The following is a 15,704-nucleotide window of genomic DNA, read 5'->3' as shown; positions in this document are numbered from 1 at the left end:
TAATGAGCTAGATGGACCAATAGTCTGGCTCAGTCCAAGGCAACTTAATCTGTTCCTATGTGCTCTGGCTCTTGCGACTTTCCTGCAGCTCCTTCCCCATTTCCATCATCACAAATGGCTTTTTAAACTTCAGTAGTTACAATGTACACTGACCTCAAGTCATGAAGCTCTGACCCAGAACCAGTAATTAACAAAAATTCCCCTGGCTTTAGATGAGAGACTGTGAGCTCCGCATAGACTCTGCCTCTTGGGGTTAACATATGACTTATATTTGTGAAACCTATCTGAATAGTAAAAAAAGAAAGAAAAGAAATTATAATACAGTACAGCAGACATTATACAGTATAAGGAAATTGAGCTCTTCCTAGAATACACAGGCTGCAATCCAACACAGACATAGGCATGCGTAAGCACCACTGATTTCTGTGGGATTCCTGAAGGCCTCAGTTCTGGTTTGTTGCACACAAGGATGGGTGAATGTCAGTTTTTGTTTCTCTCAGTTTCTCGTTTTTCTGTTTTTCAGTTAGTCACATTACCACATCAGTTTGCAATTTGAAAATTCAGCAGAATTTCAGTTCAAATTTCTCCTAATATACACATTTTTGTAAGCAATTTTCCCTAATATAATGCATTATATATATTATTTTCACTAACACAGTCCATGTATTTGTATGCTCACTTACTCCAGTATATATGTTTTGGTATACATGACTTGGCTGGAGAACTGTACTGCAAAGTATGGAGAACTATGTAGGGATAGCTGAGTTTCAGTTTATGCATTGCTTTGGAAAGTATATATTAAATAGGGTGGGGAGAAAAATTGGCTAATAGAATTCCTCATTCATCCCTACATCTCTCCACCTGCTTTGGAACCGATTCACATCCACAAATTTGGGGTAATGTTTAAATGAGGCTTAGGTGCACAGCATCTAATTTGTTTAGCTACAATTCCTGCAATCTTTGCGCAACTAAATTTCGAGGCATGCAGATTCCACAAGGTGGACATATGTGAAATGTATAGACTCCAGTCCAACATTATATCTATAGCATGGGTATGAGGTTGATCCAGGTCAGGCCAAGTGCACACAGGAAGGTGGAGGTAAATGTAATCTTACTTTCTTACCACTCTTAGGCTCAGTACAATTGGTACTTCATATGAGTAGGACTATAAACTTATTTTCAGCATATATTAAAACTAATCCAAGACCTATATTGCTGTTATATTTCCATTTACCTTTGGGATCACATTTGCAATCAGACGGTCCAAAAATTTAGCAGAATCACTGCCTTTGATGCTAATCTTGCCAAATGGAGTGAGATCAATCACACCCACTTTTTCCATCACCTGTTTATATTCACGGCCCACAGGTTCAAACCAGTTTGTACGTCGAAAACTTGGCCTAGTAATATAATAAGTGCATTTTTTGAGTAGGGAAGGGGAACGAAACTGAAAAATCATAGGCATACCTTATTTTGGCAAGTTTATCAATAGTTTCCCTAACTGTAACTTTGGGTTAATGCTTAATTTAATTACAAATGCTGTTCAACTCCATTGAGTAGATGTTTTACATTAAAATTTATTAATTATTGCATTCTATAGACAAAAACTAGGAACTCCACAGATGCAGGTGCTATTACTGTATAGAAGTGCAGAATATAAATGCAATACAGTACAAGAGTAAGCATGACATAGAAACTTTGGTCATCATTAAATGGATAGACCCAACATACCTCCCCAGTAAAACTATAGGAGACTTTCTGCTGTTGCCGTTTCTTATACAAAAGGGTTAAGCATATGTGGAAGGAAGAACTATTTTAGATTGGTAACTTTTTCAACTGGAGTTACCCCCCCCAAAAAAAGCCACACACCCCAATAGCTCCAGTGAATTAATCTTTAATGGTGTTCTTTGTTGTCTTGCATTTCATTATCAGCTGGAGGTTATCACAAGTTCTTATAGTATGTTTTGAAGATTAAGGGTGAAATCTAACAAGCGCCATTGAGTAGGATCACGGCAGCAAACCACACCCATTACATATACATGGATGCTTATATATCTGCAATATGCCTATACTCATACAAATTTAACAATGGAAGCGTAATGGGGACTATGCTTTCTGTAAGCCACCAACTGCACATCTAAACCAACATATGAACCATCTGCAGGGCCAGCCCATGAATGAGGTGGAATGAGGCAGCTGCCTCGGGCAGCACCTGAAAAGAGACGGCATTGAGGAGGAAAGGAACCTCCTGCCCAGCTGCTGTTTTACATGGCGGGGTCACCAAAGCTGCTGTGCAAAGCAGCAGCAGTAGCAGCAGTGGAACAGTGGCTTCTGCTCTTCTTCATACTCTTCCAGGTGCTGTCCCTCTCTAGGTGGCCTCAGTGAATATGCCTACTGCTCTCATAGCCTATGTATGAGAGTGCAGAATCACAGAAGTGTACAGTTGACAGGGAACCTGGGGGTCATCTAGTCCAACTCCCATCCAATTTGAAACCATACTGGACCCTGCTTAGCTTTGCAAATGCACTAGCAGTTTTATTGCTGCACCACCAGGAGGGGTTTTCATGTCACCCCTAACCATTGGCCATGCACTTGGTGTTGTAAAAACATGAAAATATTCCTCTTTCTTTACTATAACTGCTACCAATTAAACTGCTTCAAAGTTTTTTTACAATAATGTAGTGCATAAATTTTATTAAATGAATGAATGAATGAATGATACCACTTCCTCTTAATGTGCATTTGACCAACTGAATAGTGATACTATGTTTCAGACTACGGTTCGCAATCCTTTATTTTAACAACCCTGAACATAATATTGCTAATGCTATTAATTTGGCACAAAAGAACAATCAATAAATATTTTTCATTTACTTGTATCCAATCTCATCCCCAGGTTTGTAGAACCAATGAGGCTGCTCCCATCCTGCATGGAATCCCATGGAGCATTCCGACTTAAGGACTTCATAAAGCCCACTGACTCTCGCTGTGGGTCTCCCGGCAAATCTTTCTTCTTTAGGGTAGCCAACTGCAAAACAAAAGCAAAAACACAATCAACATGGTAAAAGATATGACAATGGATCACTTATTGCACATGTACACAGAGTATTTTTCATGTAGCTACAGATAACGCTTTTGTAGAACTTTGCAGGCTGCAAAATATCATAATGATGGAAATAAAATAAGCAAGGTAAGCAGTACAGTGTAAACTGGATGTCAGAGAATGGTCTGAATCAGAGGAGTGAGGAATGCATTCTCAGGCAGAGATGGGGGGATTCAACCCCCCACCCCCATTTCCGGTGGTTTCAGGAGCAGAGACAGACACAGACACCGAGTAGTTTCAACAGGAGTTGCCTAGTTATGAAATGATGGTAAGAGAAACAGAAGGGAGGGAACAGCTAGCAGAGAAGTTATTAGAGAGTGTGGGGGACCCTCCCCCCCAAAAAAAAACTAGGAGGTCCATCCATATTAGAGAACAAAGAATGCAGAGAGGAGGAGGAGGAACTTCCTGTTGGCTCCCAGGATGTTGCTGGGGACAAAAAGGGGAGGATTGAGAGTAGCCAACTGCTCTCCTTGTGGAGAGATGTTGTCATGGTCTGGTTTACGGGCGGTCAAAGTCCTGGTGGAGGACGTTGGGACTGGGGCCAAGACAGCAGGGTGGGAGCAGGAACAGGAGTCTGGAAGCCAAGGGTCAGAGAGCCGGGAAACCAGGAGTCAAGGGTCCGAGCATCAGGAAGCAAGGAGTCAAGAAGCCAAATGCAGCAAGGCAGGAAACGTGTTGCTGTGGCAAAGAGCCAAAGGGAAATGCTAACCTTATATCCCTTCCCAGCTCTTGCCACCAGGTGCTGTGAGTTACCAATTGGCCTCACCTGTGTGGCCACGTCTTGCCTCTTCAGAACAAACTTAGGAAAGCCCCAGTCCTGCGAAGCCCTACCGGTCACAGGACCTGGCTCCTGCACGCACTCCTGACAGATGTGGATTTTTGCTTGCAACCGGATGACTGAATAAAAATGACTATAAAATACAAACTGCTCATTAATTCTTGTCTGTGAAGTTACCGAAGGGAGGGGAGGACTCTCCACGCCTGACAATGTCCCAGCAAGCTACAGTGGTACCTTGGTTTAAGAACAGCTTAGTTTATGAACAACTTGGATTAAGAATGCTGCAAACCCGGAAGTAGGTATTTTGGTTTGTGAACTTTGCCTTGGAAGCAGAATATGTTCTGCTTCCTGTTGAGTGTGTTCCATTTGTCCATTGAGTCCCCCACTGCTATGGGAAAACATGCCTTGGTTTAAGAACGCTTTGGTTTAAGAATGAACTTCCAGAATGGATTAAGTTCATAAACCAAGGTACCACTGTACAAGGCAAAATCCTGCTCTCTATTAGTCTGGGGTTGGGGTGAAGGTGAAGAAAACCAGCACAAGAATTCTCTACTCAAGTGCTAATTTATTTATTTTTCTATGGGGAAAATTACATCTTACCAATATTGTTAAATCCATAAGATTCTCTTGCTTTTACTGCCGTGAATTCTGGAGTGGTCCACTTCCCATACCTATTTGGATCTAATTCTATTAGATCAAAAGGAGGCTCCCCATTGAGTATCCAGTCACTGAGATACTTTCCTATGCCACCAGCATGGATGATGCCGTATCTGGGGAAAGAAGAAGAGACAGACATTTCCCCCATGAGCTTATTTCACATAACATTTCAGTACAACCTTTGAGGACTATAAACTCACTTCTTATTATCTTCTCTATGACCTTTTGGGGGGGGAGGGGTGCTTTCTCATTACTGGAAAGTTAGACTTGTTAAAAATCTGGAGCACTTATGCAGCCTGTAATTTAAGATGGGACAGTGTGCTCATTTGTTAATTATATCATTTGTTTGCTTTGTGTTATTTTATGATTTCAAGCTAAATTATACCTGAGATTTTTTGTAACCTGCCCTGGGCCAATTCAGTGACAGGGCTGACTACGTATAAGTACAAAAAATAAATATGTAAGGTGCATGAAAGCTGGGCAAAGCCCAGTTAGGCTTTGAACTAAAGATTAAGTGATTATAGCAACAGAACAAACATCTGAGTTCCAGCTATATTTGGCTGGAATTAAATTTGTCTTGTTGCTCTGTTTTCCCTGTAACAGCATGATAACCTTGGCTTTTACGGCATGATGAAATAATATGTTAAGCAAGATCAGACTGCCTAGGAAGAATAACTAATACCACCAACATTTACCACAAATTTAAATGCCACAAATTTAAGCCCACTGGAAGTTGGGCAACGTAAATTTCTTAGACAAATTTTCTTTGTACCAGGATGCATTTCACATTCCTTTCTGCAATTCAAAAGCTGTGATACATTCACCCTCTAGTCTTTGGCCATAGACTTGTTAGAAGCTTTTTGAAAGTCCAAGAATGTCAACCAGATTCACCCCTATCTTCATGTTTGCTAACACTCTCAAAGAATTATAAAATGAGACAAGACGTACATTCGCAGAAGCTATGCTGATTCTTCTTCACTCAAACTTGTACTTATGCTTGAAAACAGACTTTAAGCTAACAGGACAAACTTATTGGAGATCACCCTCACCCACAAATTCCTTTTAACAAAATGGTGTTACAGAGGCCAGTCTTTGGGACAAGGTACATATTTTGCTATAAGATCAGCAATATTAAATTTGAGTTCTTTAAGAACTCATGTAGATACCATCCGGGACCCAGCAAAGACAGACATATAAGTATAACTTTAACATTTACAAGGTTTCTCCTAACAATAGATCAATTTACTCACCCAAAACCAATAGCCACCCAATAATTTCGAACACCCTGATGTGGCCCCACCATAGGCAAGATATCTGGAGAATATGTTATAGGGCCTGCAACTACATTGATAATGTCTGCTTGCTTTAGGATTGGGACCATTGCCATAGCAGCCTCAACATGATCCATTATTCGGTCCAAATCAGACTCAAAAAGCTCCTTCCCAAATCCTAGAAAAAAAGGTTTTGAGTCATGCATTTGTTATTTTCCAATTCCAAAAGCTCTTTAGTTACACACTGTGCTGATATCAAAACAAAGCGCTTATTTTTTCAGGATACACACAAATGTTGCAGGATAGGAGTTGTATGATGAGAATCCCTGTCTGCCCCCTTGAAGAGCACAAAGTGAAAGACAGGCTTATATAGGAAATCTGAGAACAAGTTAATGATGCCAGAAAGGCTCTTTGTCTTTATGAATATGCATGTGTAACATACATATATATAATAGTCACTCACAGATTCCAGTCACCAAATGTCTTTGCCAACATAAATTCAATTAATTCTAACAAGTGGTGAGCTTGATAATTTGCATCATTGAAAACTAAACTTTGTAGCTGTATTTTGCAAAAATAACAATACACCTAGCTTGCATCTGAAAACTAATTTCTACCTCCCATCGCATAAAACAATGCAAGAAATATTTGGCATTTATTTAACACAGTTTTTAAAATCTATTTTACTGATGCAAAGACATGCCTACGTGGAGTTCATCAGACATCCATTCCCCCCCCCCCCAGTTCACCAAATGCTACTTTCTTCATCTGGGGGACACACAGATATTTTCATGATCTCCATGCTATTTGCAACAAAAGACCCAGATGCAGACATGCAATTTGAAGCCATGGCCTTCCACACTTCACCAGTGCCACTAAAGTTTCATTCACAACGTTTGTATAAAGTTTTGTCCCTGTATCAGTGACTGTATCTGGCTGCAACCATCAGCGCAATGACAAAAATAGTACCACTGTGATCTACACAAAGGACAGCACTAATTAGCAGAACTGGGCTACTATCCCATGATTGTGATCCATGAGGATCCCCACCACCAAGGAGGCATGATGGCCCAAGCAATGGGAGGTTGGAAGTTTTGAGCAGCAAAAGTAGCTTGGAAAGACTCAAAGGTGTGGCCCATGGACAGTGCTCCCATAGCTGAATCCAAATATCCCAGTTGTTTCATCCAGGACCTAGAGCAACTGACTAAGTTTTATAGCAGAGCTAGGTAGTTATTTGGGACGCGGGTGGCACTGTGGGTTAAACCACAGAGCCTAGCACTTGCCGATCAGAAGGTCGGCGGTTCGAATCCCCGCAACGGGGTGAGCTCCCATTGATCGGTCCCTGCTCCTGCCAACCTAGCAGTTTGAAAGCACGTCAAAGTGCAAGTAGATAAATAGGTACCACTCCAGCGGGAAGGTAAACGGCGTTTCCGTGCGATGCTCTGGTTCGCCAGAAGCGGCTTAGTCATGCTGGCCACATGACCTGGAAGCTATACACCGGCTCCTTCGGCCAGTAAAGCGAGATAAGTGCCGCAACCCCAGAGTTGGCCACAACTGGACCTAATGGTCAGGGGTCCCCTTTACCTTTACCTTTAGGTAGTTATTGACTAGAGGCTTCACCCACTAAGTGATACCTCTTGACTTGTTAAAGGTGCCTCCTGCTGCAGCCATTGGGGAATATGGTTTCCAGTTGTGGGGAAACTCTCCTCAGGGCTCTCTTGATCCCCAAGGAGTCTATGGACAAGCCACCAGAATGGCAGAGGCGGCTCCTGGGGGGTGTACCATGGGGGGGGGGGTCTGCTGCCCATGAACACACATGCATCAAACCAGGGAGAGGATCCATCTCCTCTCTGAGCCTGCATTTGCCAGGGAACTCTGCCTCTACTCTAGGATTATGACAATAATATAACTGCAGCTAAAGCCTGAGATAATTTTTCAAGCAAAATTACCTGGCGGGACTCCATTTTTTACCCAGGATTCCTGTAGTTTCATTTTTTCTGGACTTTCATATGGGCCAAATAAAATCCCATCCCTTTCTTGTCTTAGATAATATGAACCTTCTAGGTCACGAATCACAGGAAATTCCTTTTTAAGGGCTTTCACTTCAGGAATAGTTGCAGTAACTATGTACTGGTGATGAACTGGTATGAGTGGATGGGGCAATCCAATCATTTTCCCTATTTCACGAGCCCAGAAACCTAGAAAACACAAAGGACAGAAATGCAAATATTCGAACAGAATACTTGGAAACTAAAGGAACAGTCTTATTGATAAGTGTATTCTCAATCCCCTCCTTCATCAGAAGGTGAGGCTTTGAACCACTGCTGATCTCAGCTGTTATACCTAGGAGTCCCTACTCAGCATAGGGAAAGGTTGAAGATAGTTTCTCTCTGTCTGTGTCCTGCAAACCAGTTAACCATTCCTAGCATCTTCTTTGACCTCTGAAATTTTTGCTACTATGGTTCCTCTTCATTACCTCTCTCTCTCTTGTGTAATTCCTTCTCTTCTCTCCCCTCCTTGATTTTCTCTGCTGCTTATAGTACAGAAATGGCTCTCCTGCTCATCCCAGATATCTCACATTTCTAAACCCTGCCCTCCTGCAGTCCATCTGAGCTTAATGCTAGGAAGTTTGTGTGGGAGGGGAACCGAATTTCATTGCTGTCTCTCCCTGCAACCAAGCTGCAACTTCCTCATATGGGAACGATGTCAAGTTTTTGTGTATGTAACTATTCATGAACCTTGGAAGAGGAGTTTTAATAATATAAGCAGAATATTACTTAAACAAGGAGATGATTCAATAGTGTGGAACTGTTTGGGTTGTTGTCTTTGACAAAGAAACAGCTCATTGGAGGACTCCTCCTTATGCCAAAGATCATCATGTTTTCCAAACAGGAAAAACAAACAGAATGCCTACATTTGGTGGGAATGTTGCTTCAGGATGTCAGAGGTTGCCTGTAGAGAGAAAATTTATTTCTGTGTTGGAGGAGGCAAACAAGGCATCATCTATGGGCACCACAGCTTTGGTAGTTTTCACTTTCCCTACTTTATTCCACTAACCTTTTTTTCTAGTTAAACTACCCCTGTTTCAGCTAACCACTAATAGCACACAGAGTTTCTACAGACAGTATTGGACAGTGCTGAGAATAAGATAACACGACAGGCCACCTCTTAGGGGGCTGTCTCTAAAAAAATTTAAGTCCAGCTTTTTGCATTCAACTCCACCCATTTCTATTAATGCTCCTATTTCTCAAGCATAACCATGAATACAGTTGTTTGCGGCTGAGGTTTGCCTCAGATTTCTGCTGTGATTAAAATAGCAGAATAAATGTCTGCTGCTGATAACAGCCAATTTCGTCTTGGCCACGAATCATAGACACATAGAATTGTAGAGTTGTAAGGGACCATGAGGGCCATGTAGTCCAACCCCTGCAATGCAGGAATCTTTTGCCCAATGTGGGGCTTGAACCCAGAACCCTAAGATTAAGAGTTTCATGAAGTATATGCTAAGCAAAAACCCAAAGTGAAACATGGAGGAGGAATGGAGGGGAAGCTGGTAATGAGGCAAAAGCCTGTTGGTTAAAACCCTCTGTCCCACTTTATAACTTAACATTAAATAAGGACCCTGCGTAGGTCAAAGAAGAAATAAGTTATCAGGTAGTTAATGAGCCACAATCCCTAGAACACTCACAAAACACTGAGGTTGTTCCTATCTGTGCACCAATACCACAGGCGAGAGTTGGCAATAAGAAGTGGCTGTGGGATCTAGGCAGGATTTGTGCAAGAGATTTGGTGTGTGTAATTTCTTATTTAACTGAAAATAAGCCCAAATACCAAAACAGCAGACATTATATGGACTAATTTCCAAATAGTGATTTGGAGGCTGGGAGTATAAGAAAGGCTTGTACCCTTATTCTCTGATATGGGGTGCTGGTCTTTCCTAATGTTCTCTACTAATAGTTTGCCATGATGTACAAATTGCCCCCAAACCATAATTATAAACCATATTCCAAAGTGGGTTTGCAAACTGTTTGGAGATGAGCACGAACCATGGGTTACTGAAACATCATTTCAAATAACAGCATAAAAGCTAGGAAATGGAGGAGGGTATGTAAATAAGGCAGTGAAGGGGTGAGCAAATGAGGCAACAAGACAGAACACAATAGAATAATTCAGTTCAGATGAAATATCCAGACCACGCTTTGGAAAATGTGAAATGTACTGTCTGAATTGAGCAACTGGATAAGAAAGGGGTTGAAAGTTAAGCGGCTGTCTAATGAACCCAGCTATGTTTTGAGTTGGCAATATAAACTTAGCAATATAACAGGAATGAAAGCTCACAGTAAATTATTAATTTCTTTTGGAGAGGAGGGTATGGAAGGAAGGAAGAAGATTGGCTGCTAGAGTATTAGGAACATCATAACTGTTTACCCACCCTGACCCAGGACATTAATCAATGCCAGCTCTAAATGTTCCCTTTGGTTGAACACTGTAACTTGACAAATATGCCTTTGGTTTAATAAGTTAAAAAGAAATCAAAGAGATGTCACAACTTCACATCTCAAGAGTAAAACATTGCTAATTACTGAGTATGTAAGAAGATATATGAAATAGCAGTGAAGAAACTGTGCCATGCATGTCAAAGGTCCAAGTCACATGCAGTGCCTGCAAGAATGGGTTCCTGTGCCATTCATTTTACTGTTGTAGGTTATTCCTCAGCACTGAATAAATGGGGTGGTACTGATGATATGGAACTGTGAAAAGTGGTAGGGTAAATGGTTTGCTTCGAAAAGATTTGAGGTCTAATTTCTGGCATCCCCAGGGAGGGCAGGGAAATAAACCCTGTTTGAAACCCTGGACAGTCTCTGCCTATGACCATCTGCTGTAATGCTGCAGCCTATTACTCAGCACTGATGATACTGAGCTAGCAGGATCACTGATGTGATTCAGTATAAGGCAGCTTCCCATGTTCCAGTGTACTCATCTGAGCCCTGCAGACCTTTTTGCTCGTAGTATTTATGCTATAATTATAAACATAAATACATTACAGCCAAATGGTTAATACATAAATAGGAATTTAAACTTTTGTTTTCAAAAGCACCAAATATAAGCAATTTCCAATTACTGGCAAAAACTACCATCAGGAATGACCAGAACAGTAGACTGGGGCCGCTGGCATCTTTGCTGTTTACCAGGTAGGGGTGAGGCAGAGCAGCAGCAAAGTTGGAGCTCTGTGGGGTTGGATTGGCTGGGATACCTGTGCAGCCCTGACCTTGCAGATGTCCTGACTCACCCCTGATTCATCCAGGTAAGTAGCAGTAATGTGGAGGGGAAAGGGAAGAGGAAGTTTCCACAAATATGTGGAAGTGTGAATGAATGAAAGAGAAGACCTAAAAAAAACACCTCTGGCATTCTGTGCATAAGGTTATTGTTCTGTTATTATAAATACCAAATAAAATACTCCTTTGCTCACACAAAAATAAGTCATTTTCTAAATGACAGCAACTGCATTACATTTAGGAGCCGAATGTACAGCTGTTGGTTTGGGGTGCTAGAATTTGTGGGTGCCTGGATTTAGTAAGTGCTGGGCTCAGCTTTCCATGTCCAGGTCAGCCTGATAATGGCCAACTCTTTAAGCAAACAAATGGGGCAGGGAGATGAGTGATTAATAAAGCAGAGATTCTGTGCCAGCTGGAAAAAGGAGAACCTCTCCCTGAGCTCAGAATTAGGTAGAAGGACAAAGGCCAGTAGTAGAATTTCAGGATTGCAGTTTGCCCCGGTGTGCTCTGGGGGAAATGGTTTTTCAGTCAGTAAGCTGAATCAATCTAGGCAGCTGCCCAGTGCAAAGTTAAGAGTTACGCAACAGGGAGAGAAGGGTAAGTTGCAGGGCAACAGACAAGATATCTGATGCCCGTTTGAACCCATGACTGTGCCTATGAGAGAAGCAATACCCTCTTGGAGTGTAATGCTGTGTCTACCCCTCCATCCTAGGCTCAAGTTGTATATATGTGTAAATAAATTATATATCATGAAGACACCACGGTCTCCGCTATGTCTCTTTTCCAAAGGAAACAAACCCTGAGTAAGTGCCTGCACCCCTAGAATCTTGCACTGCTGTGGAGATTGGGGTGGTGTGTAACAGTATCTTAACTCAATAAAAAGGCAAAAGCTATTTCCAGGAAACATGGACACATAGCCCATTTTAATCTTCTAGGTGTTTCTAATGTGTAAATATAATATAACGCCAACCAAGTGTTTCCACAATTCATGGAGACATTTTGGACTGGAATTGCCTAACAGTGTGGCCTATTTCCTCAGTTTTCAAAGTCAAAGGCCAATCTACAGGCAGGAGCCCTGTTCTCATATCCTGGTCCTAAACTAATATACCACATGGAAGGAAGATTCACAGACTTACATAATGGCATTTTTTAAAAACCAGAATGCTAATAGCATGGAATGTACATTATCCTATCATTAAGCAATGAAGCATGCTATTCTAGGAACTATTAAAATTATTTTTGGGGGGGGGGCATCACTACTTCATGCCAAATTATCTTCCAGGAGGTCATCAAATAGCTAATGCAAAGCATGTATCACTTGCGTTCTGCATGGCATTCATTAGAGCATTTGTGCTCAATATGTGTTTAGTGTGAGCTACTTCATCTGGCCTAGTTAGGGTATTAAATTTTCCAAAGACATGCAAATATATTTCATTTCTTACCAGCTGTATTCACAACTCTGTTTGCATGAATTATTCCTTGTGGAGTTTCAACTTCCCATGTTCCATCTGCTCTAGATTTTAGGTCAGTTACTTGGACTGGATAATTTATCTGAGCACCATATTTCCTGGCCCCTGCAGCCAAAGCCATGGTGAGTGAGTAAGGGTCAATATGACCATCTCCAGGGTTGTACAAACCAGCTAAAACCTAAGTGGGTCAAACAAAATGAAACTGTGTTAGTATTGTTATGTTTTCTTAACCAACATGTTAGAAATGGAGGATATCTACATATTAGGACTTCTTTGAACAAGGAACTGGACACTTGTGAGTAATTTCTAGGAAATAGAAATTCAGAATCTGGATGTAAGAAAAACCAAAAAAGCTAAAAACCAAAAAGAACAAATATAGCATGGAAATTCAACTTATCTCAATGTTAATCAAAAATACTAATCAATGGCTGTATCCACACATAACAGTAGATCAAAAATCTTGTCTTTTTTACATGAACTGATCATACTTGCTTCACTCCTACACATTGTAAAAATCATGATCCTTTACTTAGTATTACTTCCAAATCAGGGATTATGATTTGTTTCATTCAAATAAACCACAATTGGCAAGCCAATAACAAATCTTGTATTTGCTTGGAGAGAAACAAACCCCGATACCTAGTCCAGATAAAACGCAATGCCAGAGTTCACTGTTTGTTTCTCAACAGTGTGAATGCAAAGAGTGAAACAGGTTCCGCTCATGTATGGTAAGCCACAGTGTAGGTGGCTTTCCATGACATGGAAATGCAGCCAATGGGTGTTTTGCCACTCAGTTCAGGAGAACAGAATTACAACCAATTTACCGTAGGTGTGTGGAACCTTTGGCCTTCCAGATGTCACTCAACTACAATTCCCATAGGCCCCTACCAGTGCTTTTTTCTGGGGGGGGACACAGGGTACACATACCCCTAAACATTTTGTGAATCTAAGCTTGGCCTCATCAAGAGGCAGTATTTAAATGAGTAGGAAAATGAGAGTACCCCTAAACATTTTTTTAAGAAAAAAAGCACTGGCCCCTACAATACATTGTTACTGTCACGACGATCAACATAACTACTCAAAGTGTCCTTTGTTTCCTCATCTGAATATCTGGTGGCTGTTTCTGATCAAAACCTTAGGAATTACCAAGGATTTGTAAAACCAAGAGACCAATATATTTACACATATTAATAAAGGATTCTTCTACCATGTACAAGTTGCTCTGCTTCATTTTTGAAACACTAATAAAGTTGGTTTTGAATAGATCACAAATATCCACTGAACATTACAATACTGTCAGCTGCTGAGCCTTCTGCAGTAAATCCCAATAGTTCAGTCTTGCTTCTGTACCCAGCACAGCCTGCAGAATGCCAGCAACATTTCTGCACCTGTAGCTCCTGTCAGAATGACCTCTCACCCAGACTGAAGCTCATTCTGTAAATGACACACTAAGTTGGATATTGGATACATAAAAATGGCACCCTCTTTAAAATCTGCTGCCTGAGGCAACTTCTTTCAAATGGTTTCATGTTAGGGAGATTTAATAGAGTTGTGTACTATAAAATAATCTTCAAATTTTGAAGAGGGATATTGAATCACAGAGTCATATTTTTTGCATGTAAAATAAATTTCACATCATTTGGAAATAAAATAATTGAATTTGTTTACCTTTTCCATGTTTAATAAAGGGAATAATTCTTGCACCCTCTCTGGCTTGATAAGATACTGCTCTGCTGGGTGCCAACCAGCCCGAGACATCTGGTATTTAAACTCATCCACCCTCGTTGGAGTTGAAGCAATTCTAAGACTTCCTGGCTGATGAAACCCAACAGCCTAACAGGAACAGAGAAAAGACTATCAGGTTCCCAATATAGAATACTTACAAGCAGTCCAATAAAGTCCTAAATGATAATCATGGCACAGTGTATCTTCAGAAGAGGCTACAGAATAAATATTGAGTTGCTATAATTAACTTTATAGTTATTTGAAATGTACCAACAGATTAATCACTTTAATTTTTCGTTTTCTTTTCAATTGTGTTTAATTCTGGGCACCACAATTTAAGAAGGATATGCCTGACAACAAACCCTAACTATTGTATTCTTTTGCCCCATCTTTTTGTGCCTGCTAAACAGCTGTGTCATGCTTGTGATATTTTATTCTCTTGTTCATTATGCTGTTTTAAATGTGCATTTTATATTTGACTTCACTTAGCAATGGTTTTTTTTTAATGTTTAAGTTTTTTGTTAACTTTGTGTTAAATATGTATTCTGTAGTTGACCTCCTTTGTAATCTTTTGAAATCTTTAAGATAATATTTTAGTTTTTCGCTAATTATGTTGCTTTGACTGTATACTGTATATTTGACTTTCTTCAGATTGTTTTATTGATGTTTTAATATGCTGTAAACTGCTTTGAGATTTTTCTTGAAAATATAAAGCAGTATAGAAATGAAATAAATAACAAAATAATAAACAATAATAAACTGGAACATGTGAAGAGGAGGGTGACCAGGATGATCAAAGGTCTGGAAACATAGCCTTATGAGTAACAGTTGAGGGATTGAGGTATGTTTAGTTTGGATTAGAGGAGAATGAGAGGAGATATGACAGTCATCTTCAAGTATCTATAGTGCTGTCACATAGAAGATAGAGCAAGCTTGTTTCCTCCTGCTCCGGAAGGTAGGACCCAAACCAGTGGCTTCAAGTTACAAAAAGGAGATTCTGAACATCAGAAAGAACTTTCTTACAGTAAGAACTGTTTGACAGTGGTGGACAAACAGAAGTTTTTAATAAGAGGCTGGATGGCTATCTGACATGTATGATTTAGTTGTGATTTCTGCATTGTAGGAGTTTGGACAAGATGACCCTCAGGGCGCCTTCCAACACTTCTTGTTGTTGTTGTTGTTTAGTTGTGACTGACTCTTTGTGACCCCATGGACCAGAGCACGCCAGGCACTCCTGTCTTCCACTGCCTCCCGCAGTTTGGTCAAACTCATGCTGGTAGCTTCGAGAACACTATCCAACCATCTCATCCTCTGTCATCCCCTTCTCCTTGTGCCCTCCATCTTTCCCAACATCAGGGTCTTTTCCAGGGAGTCTTCTCTTCTCATGAGGTGGCCAAAGTATTGGAGTCTCAGCTTCAGGATCTG

At 40.7% G+C, this 15,704-nt stretch overlaps 1 protein-coding gene across 3 annotated transcripts in view; it reads right to left on the bottom strand.

Annotated features, from left to right (window-relative positions):
* DMGDH (dimethylglycine dehydrogenase) overlaps positions 1–15,704 on the bottom strand; it is a 42,487-nt gene that overhangs the window by 19,590 nt on the left and 7,193 nt on the right. For all 3 annotated transcript variants that reach the window (XM_053408074.1, XM_053408073.1, XM_053408072.1), the window contains exons 4-11: positions 14,223–14,387; positions 12,528–12,732; positions 7,759–8,007; positions 5,789–5,987; positions 4,482–4,651; positions 2,875–3,028; positions 1,235–1,400; positions 154–284 (exon numbers count right to left, since the gene is read on the bottom strand). In XM_053408074.1, the coding sequence (XP_053264049.1) occupies positions 154–284; positions 1,235–1,400; positions 2,875–3,028; positions 4,482–4,651; positions 5,789–5,987; positions 7,759–8,007; positions 12,528–12,732; positions 14,223–14,387 (1,439 nt within the window). The remainder of the gene's footprint in view (positions 1–153; positions 285–1,234; positions 1,401–2,874; positions 3,029–4,481; positions 4,652–5,788; positions 5,988–7,758; positions 8,008–12,527; positions 12,733–14,222; positions 14,388–15,704) is intronic.

This window comes from Podarcis raffonei, chromosome 11 (genome assembly GCF_027172205.1).
Source record: "Podarcis raffonei isolate rPodRaf1 chromosome 11, rPodRaf1.pri, whole genome shotgun sequence".
NCBI lineage: Eukaryota > Metazoa > Chordata > Lepidosauria > Squamata > Lacertidae > Podarcis > Podarcis raffonei.
This window is presented reverse-complemented; position numbering and strand designations above follow the sequence as displayed.